General features: G+C 42.0%; 1 protein-coding gene across 1 annotated transcript in view; it reads left to right on the forward strand.

Moving 5' to 3' along the window:
- The first annotated feature begins 373 nt into the window (after nucleotides 1-373).
- BARX2 (BARX homeobox 2) overlaps nucleotides 374-14929 on the forward strand; it is a 75029-nt gene continuing 60473 nt past the window's right edge. The window contains exon 1 of the mRNA XM_005580162.5: nucleotides 374-945. Within this exon, the coding sequence (XP_005580219.2) occupies nucleotides 759-945 (187 nt within the window). The 5' untranslated portion in view covers nucleotides 374-758. The remainder of the gene's footprint in view (nucleotides 946-14929) is intronic.

The following is a 14929-nucleotide window of genomic DNA, read 5'->3' on the forward strand; positions in this document are numbered from 1 at the left end:
GGGAAGCCGCGGTCTTCGGGAAACCATCCACACAGGGAAGGAGAAAAGCACGGTGGGTCTTCGGGGGCACTGGAGCTGTGGCCCGAAGTCCCGGGAGCCTAGTGACGACTAGACTTCTTTCTAGTAAGAGAACTGAACGTGCCCTCCCGCTGGGTTGCGGGCATTGGGAGCCAGGCCGGCGGGTGGCAGGACAGGCACTAAGGTGAGCACGGGGGACACTGCACGGGGAGCTACCGGCCCGGGCCTTGGCCGCGGCGCGCGCTCCCCGCACCGCGCACACACTCCTGCACACACACCTGGAGCGCGTCCCGGCGGGGAGGGGGAGGAGAGCCAAAGCGAGCGTCTTAAAATAGAGAGGCAGGCAGAGGAGCGCGAGACACCAGAGCTGGAGGCAGCGAGTGAGAGCCGCCGGGCACTAGGCGCGCAGGTCGGCGCCGGAGTGGCACGGGCGGGCGGGGGCGGGGTGGGCGCGGACGCCCCTCGGCACACACTCCGCACCCGGCCCTGCAGGAAGCTCGCGCTGATTGACAGCTGCGTTGTCCCAAAAAGGCTTAGCGAAGATGCTGATCTGCGGGTGGGTCTAAACGCGCTGCAGACGCGCCCGCTACCCGCTCTCCTCCGCGCGCCACCCGAGCCCCGCCGCCTCCCCGGCTGCCGGGAGCGGGGCCGAGGCCCCGCCGTCGTGCCAGCCCAGCGGCCCCGGCCGGCCGGGCACTCGCAGCCGCGCTCGGGCCGGCGGACGCTCGCCCCGGCTCACCATGCACTGCCACGCCGAGCTGAGGCTGAGCTCGCCCGGCCAGCTCAAAGCAGCCAGGCGGCGCTACAAGACTTTCATGATCGACGAGATCCTCTCCAAGGAGACCTGCGACTACTTTGAGAAACTTTCCCTCTACTCCGTGTGCCCGTCGCTGGTCGTGCGACCCAAGCCCCTGCATTCCTGTACGGGTAAGACGCTCCGCTAGGGGGTAAGTGGGGTTCGGTAGCTTTCACGTCCGTGTGGGTCGCCTGTGCTTTGCAACCCGAGGTCGAGAACAAGGGTTAAGTTAAGGGATTCTTTTCCTGCACCTCAGTAAACAGTGGGCATTGCAAAGGCATCTGCAACGCGGCCGGGAAGGGCCACGCAACGTGTGGATCGCACGAGTGGAAATAAAATAAAGGCACCGGGGCCTTAGGAGAGGGAGAGGGCTGCTCGCGCAACGCCTGATTGTCCTGCTCGGAGGAGAACGCTTCCTCGTTCCATGCTGAAAGTTAAAACACTAGACCGGGTTCAGCGCCTAAATCATTGTTTCAGGAAGTGGTGGTGTGAATTTCAAACTTGAGCTTGGCGGCCTTGCATCTCACCTTGAGTTAACTTGTCCAACCTCTTACAGTCTCCTCTGTGAATTTTACAAGTAAATCAATATCCTGAGGTTCTCAACAAAATCCCGAATTCACTGAGCTTTGCTTAAAATGATCGCCCTCTGGGAAAGTAGTTCTGGAGTACGTTGCCTTTGTGGCACAAGCCGAAAAGGTCACCCTCGTTTGTCTTAAGTGACCAAAACCAACAACGATAACAGTGAAAACATTGCTCAGAACTGTTTTTCTCTCTTCACAGGAGCTAAGACCAATAGAAAGGATAAAGAGAACTTAACACATATATTGAAAACGTAGTAGAGTTTCTATCGAAAATAAAGCCAATGTATTTCGAAAACTTTGAATGCATTAAGAGAAGCTCCAAGTTTCAAAGAATCTTGGCATTGTTAGGATTTAGGTTATGGAACGTGGGTATAATAAAACGAAAAAGAAGTAGGAGCACTGTTTATCAGAAAAAAGTTATTAAGTGTGCTTTTCATTAAACGTGAACATAAAGTACTTCCAAACCAAAAGAACCTTTGAGGTTATGTTAGTTGCATGAGAGGCATGAGATAAATTAAATTACACTTACAATGAAAAAATGAAGGGCCAGCAGTTTGGGAAGATATTTTTTGGAACGTTCAGTTGTTAATGCTCAATGCGTGGAATCCTGTGTTTTCTCTTGGTTCCATTGATGGTCCCTATATGACAATCAGTAAACACATGATAAATACATTCAGTGTAGTTCTTTTAAAACCAAATTGTTCCTACATGTATTTGGTTGTAAAATGTATACTGTATTCAGTTATGCCTTTTTAAAGTTATTTTTCTGGAAGGTGGAATTAGCCCTGATATCCCATAACAAGCCTTGTAATACTGAATTTTTAAAACCAAGAAATATATGAAACAAGGAACAAATAAGAAATTTTAAAAACAAGATAGATCTCCTGAGAATTGATATTTTTACATTTGTGTGTAGGTGGTTGTGGACCCTTGGACACATGTATACTGAATAGGGGTGATAGGTTGAATATTGTTTTGAGCACAAATCATCCTTTGCTATAATAATTCAATTCCCTTTGAGGAAAAAAAGAGGATCTGTTTCAGTCATTAACATTGCTTATGGGACATTCCCAGGACAAAACAGAACAACTTCTAAGCACCTAGGTAGAGCCTAGTGCCGACAGAATTTTCAGTGACTTTGTGCTCTGCGTTGACTTGAAGGCAGCTTTTCCTGGCTTATAGGAGTCACAGAATTGGATCATAGAAGAAAACATGGCAGAAGAGGAGTAATAAATAGCTGCAGAGAATAGTCATTCAGTCAGAGGTGGCTGAGTGAGTGCTGTGTTTTATTGAACCTTGTGTGGGAATTAAATCAGAGGAAAATAAAATGATTCATATGTAGTTTTGTGAGTGTTATAAGTGAAATGCACATATGTCACAGACTTAAGTATTGCTCAGTCTTGTGCTTTTCGAAGTTCACTGATGGTTCATGGCAGAGGGTGGTTGTTGGCAATGGTTTTCTGGCCCCATTATTCCAGTGCTTTCTTCTTTCAGGTTGTTAGTTGAAAATGTGTCGTGATTTTGCTCTAGTTGAGAATTAAAATATAGAAACTGGGATTTGCTGGTGGAATTAAACCCATAAAAACTGGCTACAATAGTTCATACTTTCAAATCATAAGCCTTCATTGGGTTTACAGTTACAGTTAAAGCCTTACATGTATTAGATCATGGGAATCCCATTAGTGACTTCTCAGGGCTTTTGCAAATACCATACTTTCAAAGCATTTTTCTTTTTTCTTCAGTTAAGGTCAGGATAAAAATCTTTGATTAGATGAATGTAACCTTTTTTCTTATTAATTGAAAAAAACAACAATAAGTTGCTGGCATCCCGATGGAAACTGTAATTTTTTTCTTTTCTTTTCCTTTTTTTTTTTTTTTCTTTTTTCTTTTTTCCTAGATAGAACAAAATGTTTAGCACTTGTGGTGGAAGCAAAATGCATAAGAAGTTCAAGTGAAAGGCATACATTGGAATTAATGTTATTGAACTTTCTCAGCCTTTCATTTGGTGGTTTAAGATTTAAGTAAGTGTAACAGAAGTGAACTGTGTCAGGTAAAATAATGAAAACTAAGAGAAAAAAGTCCTCAAAATTAAAAACTTACCAGCATGTACAAAAAGTACATAAAATTGGGATGGAAAGAAAACTACAGCATTGGAAAAAAAAAAAAAAAAAAAAAAACAGTGCATAAGGAAACAGTTCATGCTGTGTAGATTTAGCAACCTAAAGGTCAATTTATGATACCAAATATCAGGCGGAATGGCATGTATTCAAGCAAACCGAGACATGGAAATAGTTTTCATCTCAGGCAGATAATCACCTGACAGGATTTTGTTGTTAGACACTTTAGCCTTGATGGAATCTTCACCTTCCAAAAGTTATTGTTTGACAGGCCCTTTCTTATTATAAACACAGTAATTTTAGTCCTAGAAAGCTGTCTCTAAATTTCTTTCGGTTTCCTAGTATGTCTCGTAAATCACCCTAATAGATACTGCGAAAGGGAATCCTTGCCCTGTAAGCCGTGCGGCACAAAGGTTTATCGTTACATTTAAACTAAAATGTAAACAGCTAAGCCCAAAAGAATGCCTCCATTTGACAACAGTTGTCATGCAGGCCATTGGTGAGGGGTGGAATATGTTTAGAATTAAGTTAGTATGTAACAAGTTGGTTTTATTTTTAAATCTGTAAGCAGTAATCCCTGTTCAGAGGGAAGTGTATTGCCATTTAGAAATCAGCAATGAGTTCCCAAACTTCAGAGCACTGACCGTCATTACAAAGGCCAAAAAAGAGGTGCGTTTCAGGATGTCATAAATATGCTTAACTTTAGGATGCTTTATTTTCTTTTTCTGGTTGTGATTAATGTTTCTTGGTGGAAAAGCCCACTTGAAGAAAGCTGGTTTCTTAGGGCCGAATGGTTTGCGGAAGCATCGGCGTGGTCATGTTCGAAGGCTCTGCTTTCTGTCTGATCTTTAGAATCAGGCAGTGTCTAAATGTGAGGCATGTTGAGAAAAAATGGATAACTTGCTTCATAAAAATAAGGATTGTTACAATTTAGCCTAAGGGTTTTCACATGAAGATACTGATAAATGAACCTATGGTACTAATTACTTTTATTACAATTTATGTACTCAGAACCTAGAATTACCTTACATTTGCACATGCACATTTGTGGGGAGGTGAGTGTAGATACTTGGACATTTTACAACCTGAGAACAGGATGAGACTTTTAATTATTCCACTAACTATAATCGAACTCCTTTCCCCTTCTCTGGCAGAATGATTCTGTTGAATCTCTCACCTCTCTCTGATCTTTGGTGGTTAGACCTACAGAGCTGGAGGGGCGCATAAAATCACAGATCAACATCCCCAAGCAGAAGGTAGTTTTTGCAAAGTGCCAGGGTCACGTCAGTGCTTCGGTATCATTTCAGTCCACTGTATGCCACTCTCCTCCCTGTCATAGTACTCAGAAATCAGGAAGACTTTTCCAACTTGGTTACACACCCAGGACTAACCTGTGCAGTCACACCCAGGGGACAGTCAATCAGCCAATTAGAAGGGACATTTGGGGAAGGGTGTTTATCTTTTAGGAGGTGGCATTGAGAACATTTTATCCTTTGGTGGATCCAAGAGAAGCAAGTTCTTTGGGGTAGTGTCCTTGGGTGCATTTTTATCACAAACATTGGGTGTCATCCCAGCAAAAAATTAAATGCAGTACAGGCATGTGTAATGTCTCATTTGGGAGTTCGGGATCTGGCTAGTGCTTTGGCTCTGGTGACTCTCCCAATCTCAGCTTGGTCTTTTTTACTCACAGACCCAAACCCGTAGGATCTTGGGAACCTGAGAGTTGGACACTGGAATGTTAATGGAGAAACATAAACCAGGGTCTGGGAAAAATGATCATTATCAACAAGCATTTGTATTTCTGCCAGAGGCACATAGGCTTTTATTAGCAATTACTCATAACTGATTATCCTGTTCCCATTGGAAGGGTGAATAAATAGAGGGATGCACTGGGTCCGGGACTCATCGACGGTCACAATATATTTGGAGCCGAGCTCTTTTGGGATCCTTAGCTGTTATCTCACCACTCTTTAAGTTTTATAACTCTTTTGTTAGAGATGCCAAGGGATTCCTTAGGAGTCAGTTGTTGCTTTTTTTTTTTTTTTTTTCTTTCAATAGCGCGATCTTGGCTCACTGCAACCTCTGCCTCCTGGATTCAAATGATTCTCCTGCCTAAGCCTCCCGAGTAGCTGGGATTACAGGCTGTGTTTTTAGTAGAGACGAGGTTTCACCATGTTGACCAGGATGGTCTCGTACTCCTAACCTGGTGATCCACCCGCCTCAGCCTCCCAAAGTGCTGGGATTATAGGAGTGAGCCATCGTGCCCGGCTGTGAAGTCAGTTTTAACTCATGAATAGTTCATTAGCAGTGTCTTCTCTGGCTCTGATTTTTCTCGTAGCAAAGGAGAAAATGATTAGAAATTTTGTTCACGGGTTGAAATGCCCCTCCAAATGTCCACTCTTCACTATCATTTAATTCAATAATTTCATTCAACAAATAGTTGTATTTGCTTGGTGATAGCATTGTCATTGAGTACATTGTTTTGAAACTTAATCTAACTGTTGACTAGCAGTTAGGGTGTTTAAAAAAAATTCCTCTCAACTACTTGTAGAACCATTGCTTAACCCTTCTTTGTTTTTATTTGTTTTGTTTTTGTTTGTTTTGTTTGTTGTTGTTTTTTTCCTAGTGTATGTGAGAGGCAGTTGGGATATGGGAACATTTGGAATATGGAATTGGGATATGGGAACATTTAATACTTTTGCTTACTATGTGGAATTTTCTCTTTGAACTCTACCTACAGGGTGTTATCACCAGTAAAATTGTCAAATCAACTTTGCTGAATACAACTCAAATGGAACTCTATTATTAGGCTGATTTCCTACAGATATGTTTGGTTTTTGCTGGTTGTATTTCTGTATCCAAGACTGAATTTGTGATAGAAACGTGGATAGTATAAAGTTGTTAGTTTTAGCATACTCTAGAAATCAGAGTGAAAAGATTAAATGTAACATATCCCAAAAATCTCTATGAAAAGGAGTAAGGATTGCAAAGGATTGTTTCAATTATAAAGAGAGATTAAAGGAGAAAAAGAAGGGAAGAAGGAAAGCAAGAGTGGGTTTCTTTGAAATTCTTGAGGCTGTGCAGATTCAGGGTCATAGCACAGTGTTCCTCCGAAGGGCTCTACAGGCAACACAAAGGTGGCCTGTGAAATTCTGTCACTCCATGGATACTAAATGGCTAAAGTCGATTCTACTTAGACGTGTGCTGGGGCCTCTTCAGGGTTGAGATCCAGAGCCTAAGCTCTGCGCAGCATTTAGCCTTCACTCTGGAAGGCTGAGTAAATGTTAAACCAGAAGCAGTTTTCGGTGTTATTTGCACTTTGTTTTGAGGTCAGGTAGGAGGAGCAACAGAGATGCAAAGGTAGGTACGTCACATGGGCTGAGGCCTCTTCATTTGTTTTTGTTTTTGTTTCATTTTTTTGTGAGACAGGATCTTGGTCTGTTGCCTAGGCTGGAGTGCAGTGGGGCGATGTTGGTTCACTGCAACCTCTGCCTCCCAGGTTCAAGCGATCCTCCCACCTCAGCCTCCCTAGTAGCTGGGACTACAGGTGCGTGCCACCATGCCTGGCTAATTTTTATATTTTTAGTAGAGATGGGGTTTCACCGTGTTGGACAGACTGGTCTCGAACTCCTGACCTCAGGTGATCTGCCTGCCTTGGCCTCCTGAAGTGCTGGAATTACAGGCGTGAGCCACTGCTCCCAGCCGAGGCCTCTTCATTTGTTCTGAGCTTGTGAATGTGCATGCCGTGGAGCCTGAGGGTCCTCCTTGCCACATGTCCTGCCCACGACTGTTGTTAGTGGACTAGAGTTGGTGGGTCTATGGCTAAGCCCATTGACAAGCTCTTAGGTGGAGTGTGGTTAGAGGACTGCAAGGACTCAGATGGGATGCATAGATTGAAGCCTCATTTTGCATCTTCTGTTGGGGATGCAGTTCAGTTTTACACTCTAGTCTTGTGGAACTGGTGTTTCTAGTGTGGCTCTAGGGATGCACTCACAACTGGGTTAGCCACCTTTTACCCGAGAACTTGCTAAAGCCCACAGGTGCTCAAAGGACGGGCAAAAGACCACTGTGCTGCAGGCGGCACGTTCTCTTGGAAGCAGCATGACAAGAAGAAGAAGAGAAGGATTGAGGGCATTCGCGTAAAAACTGCACACGTGGAGAAGCACACTGGGCCTGCCTGTCGGTGCCTGCCTCCATTTTACCTGCCTGAGAGGACTGAATGGTAGTTTTCTGTCCACAGCACAGACGACAAAATCAGAATTCGCATTAGGATTTATTAGTAACGGGATTCAGACTTTGTACAAACTTGGTGGCATTAACAAATACTCTCCAGGAAAAGAGGTGTTTGGTTTGTTTGTTTTTTAACCAGAAAACCTCTGCAAACCCTCAGGATTTAATTTATTTTTATTACAGCTTAATAACAGTTAGAAGAAGAAAAGTCTTGTTAAAATAAATGCTCTAAATAAAAACACAGTTAATTTTCCATTACCGTGTCTAATTACTCATCATCACCAGGGCATTTTTATATGGCAATTTAACTTCTTGAAAGTGGAAACTTGGCACACATTTAAGGAAGAAAGCCATGCACCTAGATAGATATCAGAAGATGGTCTAATTATATTTGGGCTCGAGTTGAATCTTACATATGACTGCTCTGAAGAAGAGAGAAGAGAGGGCCTCTGTTCCTAGTCACTAAGGAGAGCGCCAGTTGAAATTGAATACAGAGGGAGAGAATTCTGAATATTAGATGATGTTCGAGTACATCTGAACAGGGCCCCTGCCAGTCACCAGTTGAAGCTGATTTCAGGACTACTTGAGAGGTCTGGAGGGCAGCTCTGTAGGCCTCCTCGTGGCAGAGTGCACACAGATGACACAGCCTTCCTCCATGCACAGGTCAAAAGACAACTGAAGAGAAGCCAGGCTGGGAGGATCTCAGCACCAAATTAACTACGTTCCGTGTACAAGCAGACACCCTTGCAGGATTCCTTTTTATCGCATCTTTCCAGCTTACCAACATATCCTTAGGAACATATTCTTCTGGAGATTGAGGAAAGATGAGTATTTTCTGTTTTTTTTTTTTTTTTTTTTTTTTTACTTTGAGACAGAGTCTTGCTCTGTCACCCAGGCTGGAATGCAGTGGCACAATCTCGGCTCACTGCAAGCTCCGCCTCCCGGGTTCAAGTGATTCTCCTGCCTCAGCCTACTGAGTAGCTGGGATTACAGACGTCCGCCACCACACCCGGCTAATTTTGGTGTTTTTAGTAGAGATGGAGTTTCACCATGTTGGCCAGGTTGGTCTCAAATTCCCAACCTTGTGATCCACCCGCCTTGGCCTCCCAAAGTGCTGGGATTACAGGTGTGAGCCACCACGCCCTGCCAGATGAGTATTTTCACAATGTGCATTGAATAGGATTGGCTACTGCCTAGGTGATGTCAGTGCACTTCTGATCATTTTTTTAAAAAGACCCAACGTATGCATTTGGTAAGTGATATGATGATTAACCTTGGTTTTTCTTATTCGAGGATTACTTACCATGTGGAGAAATGGAGTAGTCTTGGGCCTGATGAAATTTCATGAAATGGTGGCTATATTTCTGTCCTGGGAAATACCTGGTACTGGCAAGTACCTGATATTGATAACCTGCCAGCCTCCACTGCCCACCTCTTTCTTTCCCAGAGTCCTTTTCATCTGGTGAATTAACCATCCCTGAAACTCAGGATGAGGGGCTTTTCTCAAAAGAGGTCCCAGTCTCGTGTGGATTGAAGGAAGTGTAACTTCCATGCTTAGTTTAACCAATATCTAGGGGAGCTGACTTTGCACATTTCCTTAATGGTAAGTTATAGACAATGGAATGCTGGTATTGTATCTTCTTATCTTGAGGAAATATCATGGGCAAGAAGAGTTGCTGAGACTCCTTTTTCTGAGTCTTACAGTACTTATCCAAAGGGAGCCATAAACTTGAGAGAAATGCTAGAAATGCTTTATACCCTAAACCATATTCATAGGCATGGCAATAATAGTAATAGTGACTTTTTAGAAATTACTTAACAGGTAATAGGCACTAGACTCAGTGCTTTTTGATCAGCTTCGAAATATCCCTATGAAATAGGTTTATCATCTCCTTTGGTAATGGTAGAACCCTAGAAGCTAAAGTCACAAGATATAAAGAGAGCTCTTATGAAGCAACAAGAAAAATGGGCAAAGGCTACAATCAGGCAATTCATAGAAAGGACGATCTCAATGCCCAGTAAATGTAGAAGGATGCTCAACCTCGCTGATGAGTGGGAACACCCGAATTAATATGAGATACCATTTCACCCTCACCGGGTAGGCCAAAATGAAAGGACAATATTGGTTGATGACAAGGAGATGGAGCAACAGACATCCTTCCCACTTCGGCGGAGTGTTGTGTGGTACAATTACTTTGGAGGGCAGTTTGGCAACACGTGGCAAAGCTGCAGACGCACATACCCTAGAGCTCAGCAGTTCCACTTCTGGGTATGTGCCTGGAGAAACCAGGGTATGAGTGCAAAAGGACACCTGTAAAAATGTTCATCTGTGTGTTATGTTAGTAAAAAATAGAAAACAATTTAGCTGTCCTTTCAGAAGGAAAAAGTCAAAATAATATATGCTATATCCATGCAATGAAATTCTATGCAGCAACTAAAATAAATGAACTAGATACACTTGTATTAATATGGATACATTTTAGGAATACAACGTTGAGAAAAAAAAAGTTGTAGATTGATACATACTGTCTGATACCATTTATATAAATGGTTGAAAAGGCAAAAACTAATGCTACATATTGTTTAGAGAGGCAGGGGCATGGGAGTGGGGAGTGCTAACCACAGGTTTTTATTTTCCTATGTAATTTATTTATTTATTAAGACAAAAAGGCCTAGTGCAAATATGGCTAAGTATTACGATGTGATGAAACTTGGGTTATGGCTACATAGAAGTTACTGACATTATTCTTTGTACTTTTCTATACATCTGAAATTTTTCATAACATAAACATTGAAAAGTGGTAGCACAAGAGACCACACATGTCCACAGAACTCTTAATCTTGTGGAACTTTTGATCTTTTTCTTAACAGCTTTTCTATCCTGAAACAGTAGCTTTTAAATACAGAGCTTGTTGTACATAGTCTCACAGTGGGAAACTGAGAACACTTTATAACTAAGCATATGCCCAACTCACACTGAAGCAACCACTGTGGCTTCTGAAAGTGGCTTTTGGATCTTACTAACCTTGCCTGGCTGGTTGAGGGTATTATTTATCACCAAGATAACTGCTGTTTCCCTGGTAATGCTCTGGCATAGAATAAATAGTCTCTGAGTTGGGTACATGCTCTTGAAGGATGACTAATAGAGTATTTGGTCCCCCAATTGTGCAAGAGAGAGTTGTCAGGGTTTTTCTGCTTCTTCTTAATGATGTTTAAAATCATTATAAACTGCCTCTGACTGCACCTTGCTTTTATGAGTATTTGTTGATATGGCAATATCAACAAATTTCACCTTAGCATTTCACCAGTGGTCCTCTGTTATTGACAGTTTCATTTACAGAAATTATCTAAGGACAGCTGTGATTGAACCAAATCATCTAAAAATGTTAACATGTAGCTTCTTAGCAGGAAAGAATAAAGTTGATATTGGCATATTATCTGTCCAAGTTCTCTTTATAGTCCATATCATGATTTGATTTTAAAACTTTGTTCAATATGTGGTATTGGGGACTGTTAGAAGGGATGAATGTTACCATGGTGATCTCACAGAGATGTCTGTTACCAGTAATCAGTGGTCGTCCTGTTGTTTGGAGGAGTTAACCTGGACCACATTTCACTCTCTAATGACAACCGTAGTGGCAGAAGCTTTATTCATCCCAACACCAAAGACATTTTTCTGTTCTCTGCAAAATAGTCCCAATTTAGAAATGTTGCTTTTAGACATTTTGGCAAAAATGTGGCCTTTTGGGAGCTCTATCTTTCTGTGTCCTTCCAAAGAGAAAGTATTAGTGTGGGGGAAACAGTTTGTACAATGAAGAATTTGCCAAAGCATTTCCCCTCCTGCAAGTGCTCCTGTCTGCCTAAATAAATACGTAGACAGAGAAACAAATTAAAGCTCCAGAGGGGGCTTATCCCACCCACACGGTCTGTGGCCAGTGTTGCTGTACTTTCTTTGGTGCTAAGAACGAGGGCTGTGCCCAAGCTGGATGTGATGGAAAGGATGGTGGCTCTATCAGATTCGTTATCAGGGTTCAGACTTTCGTGGGTTACAGGACAAAGTCCTTCTGCATTTTATATTACCCAGGTAGTCGCACAGTCTGGCTGGGATCAATTAGACTGACACTTTGCTTGTGCCTCACTCTTTCGACCTCCTGGAACTCTCCAGTGAAACCGTATTCCTCGTAAAATGAACTAGCCAGGCTTGGGGCTGTGAATGTAGGAAACATGATCAAGGAAGATATTCCAAAGAGCTGCCGTGGGGCTACATAAGTCAGAAAAAATGTGGAGGACTTCCTCCTGCAACCCAGGAGAGTCTGTTCACTGGCAACAAATCTGACAGATCCACTTTTGAATCCTCTGTCTGGGACTACTTGGGAAAAGACAAGCAAGGATTTAGGATATTTAGGGTAAATTTTAAACGTGTTTCACTGAAAGGGAGAGAGAGAGGAAGGTGTTTTAATATGGTTCCAATCTAAGACCTTTCTTTTCCATGACTAAAAATTTTACTGAAATAGTTGGTAAGTCACCCCAGAGGAGTTATTTCGGGAAGGTGTTGTTAATTTTGTTATCCCTGGATATCATGGTAACTTATTAATGCTCTCAGCACGTTAGACAGCTGTGGCTATTGGAAGCATGTTTTCAATCATCAGTTTAGAGCAAGGCATGAAGGAACATCCTATTGGAGTGCTTGCCTTTTTGCCTTTTTTTCTACTAGGAGATTGGGCCTTTGCTGGTTAGAACAATCAGCTGCTGAACAGCATGTTTCATTTCTTAGGGAGCTGCTAAATAGGAATAACAACATTAATAAATGGCGCCCAGCACTGCGCTAGGTGCTTGTGTACATAAATGTGTTCTAGCGAAATAGTTACTATTACCACTGCTTTTCAGGCAGGGAAAGTGAATCTCAGGGAGGTTAAGAAATGGGAACGGGGTCACATGAATAAGTGGCAGGGCTGAGATTGGAACTTGCAACTGTCTCTTTCAATATAGAGTCCAATACTGGATATGTTTATATGAGAATGTGTAAATTAGAACATGTCTGTCTCTTTACATATAGGCAACATACTATATATGTATGTGTGTGTGCGTGTGTGTGTGTGTTTGTACAGATACTAAAAATATATATGGCAAGGCCTAATTAATGTGTCAGCTCTGTTGGAACTTATTTTGAACCTGTCAACTCTTTTACACATATTTATACTAATTTAATGTGTGCCAGTTCATCTTTCATTTCCTGTGGTGATTGGGGTTTCTGAATGATTCCAGAGGGATTCCAAGAGGCAGTGGGGTTTTGGGAGGAAGCGAAGTGACTGGAAGATTGCAGACCTGTTGCCGTCTGGCTGTGTGACTCTCCGCTCACCTTACTGCCCTGGGGTCTGCGTCCGTATCTGTGTAGCATTCGCTACCACTCTGGGTCACGGTGCTTCCATCAGCTGTCATTCTTTGAATAAAGCTTTCCTAGGGGAATCAAGGGTGGAATTCCTTCTCATTCATTCATTATCAACTAGAGAGAAAGTGCTGAACAATTAAAGCCAACCAAATGCCTTCAGAGTTAACACTTGGGATATTTTTCATGGAATACTCATTAGGTTCAGTGAGAAAACATGTCTGGCTGTTGACTGGCATCACTTAAAAGAATGAGATTATTTTTTCACATTGTATCTGGCTGAGCTAGGGTGGATTCTGGGAATCTCTATTTTTAAAAAGCTTTCTGTATGATTACAATGAAAAGTCAACTTTGGTAATCACTATAATGTAGCTAACAACTTAAAGATGGGATTGACGTAATTTGCACCCCATGACTCAAATGTATGAAACCATTTAGTGGAGTGATCCTACTGTTGGGGTTTTGAGTCAGACGGTCCTGGGTTTTATTGCCTGTGTGACCTTAGGTAAATTACTTAACTTCTATGACACTCGGTTTCCTCATCTGTAAAATGAAGATAATAATAATCACGTAATGGTGTTAGTTGTGGAGGTTAATGAGATAATGTGTATAAAGCTCTTAGTATTTTATTGGCCGTGTGACCTTAGGTAAGTTACTTCTATGACGCTTAATTTCCTCATCTGTAAAATGAAGACAATAATAATCACATGATAGGGTTAGTTGTGAAGGTTAAATGAGATAATGTATATAAAACTCCTAGTAAATGAGATAATGTATATAAAACTCCTAGTTTGTGGCAACAAAGTGCTTAGTAATTGATAGCTTCTATTAAAAATAATTATCTTACAATAATAACCTCATCACTGAAGCACAACCCTTTAGGGAAAGATTACCATTATTGGTAAATTAAACTTAAGAAAAACTAAAATCTTAAAAAAACTCCACTTTACTCCAGGGCATGTTTTCAGAGTTACAGCGACTCTAGCTGCTTCTAAGGCCCCTTGCAACCTGGGTGGTCTGTGAGTTGTTTGAGTTCAAGTCTTCGTGAATTAGGTATGTTTCATTCCTCCCACTTTTCTGTTTTGTAATATGAATTCAGAATTTTATAAATTCATGAATGAGTGGCACAAACAGGTAAACACTACAACATCACAAGATGTCCTTTGTTACTTTATTTTTTTTACAAGAGTTGCCTAGGATTAATTGCCCCTAGGAAATGTTTCATCACGCAGCTGTAAGATTCTTGAGAACTGTCCTAGAATAGAGGCAGAATTTCTCAACAGGTTTGATTTCTTTTCTTCTTTCAAGAGTAGAGTTAGGGATAACTTTTCTTTTGGAAGAAAATGAAACTATTCTTTTTTTCTTATTTCCGAGCACTGAAAGAGGAAAATAACTCCATTGAGATGTTCTTTTCCAATTAGGTAGCATGGAAAAAGGTGGCAGTTTGACAACGAATCACTTTCCTAGTATATTATTGGGTCTGTGATTCAGAGTGAGTTCCAAATGAAGTGCCTGTGTGACAGCTTTTAAATTCCTGGTAGGGCTAGCTTCTGAATGTTTTCTAAGTGGTGGTGATGGATGGCTGTCATGTGGAGGAACTGCCTGAGGAAGAGTTCCACATGGATTTTTTTAGAATTGTGTTTCTCAGCTGATCACTGATGTTTTATGAAGTTTAGTATCTGCTGATGAAATACTTTAATTGATGAATCCCCCCCACAGTATGAGAAGAACTCTCTTGATGAGGAGTTCTCACCTTCTATGGTGCAAAGGCATCGCCAATGAACAGGGTGGTGCCTCTGTC

The sequence above is a fragment of the Macaca fascicularis genome, chromosome 14, assembly GCF_037993035.2.
Source record: "Macaca fascicularis isolate 582-1 chromosome 14, T2T-MFA8v1.1".
Lineage (NCBI taxonomy): Eukaryota > Metazoa > Chordata > Mammalia > Primates > Cercopithecidae > Macaca > Macaca fascicularis.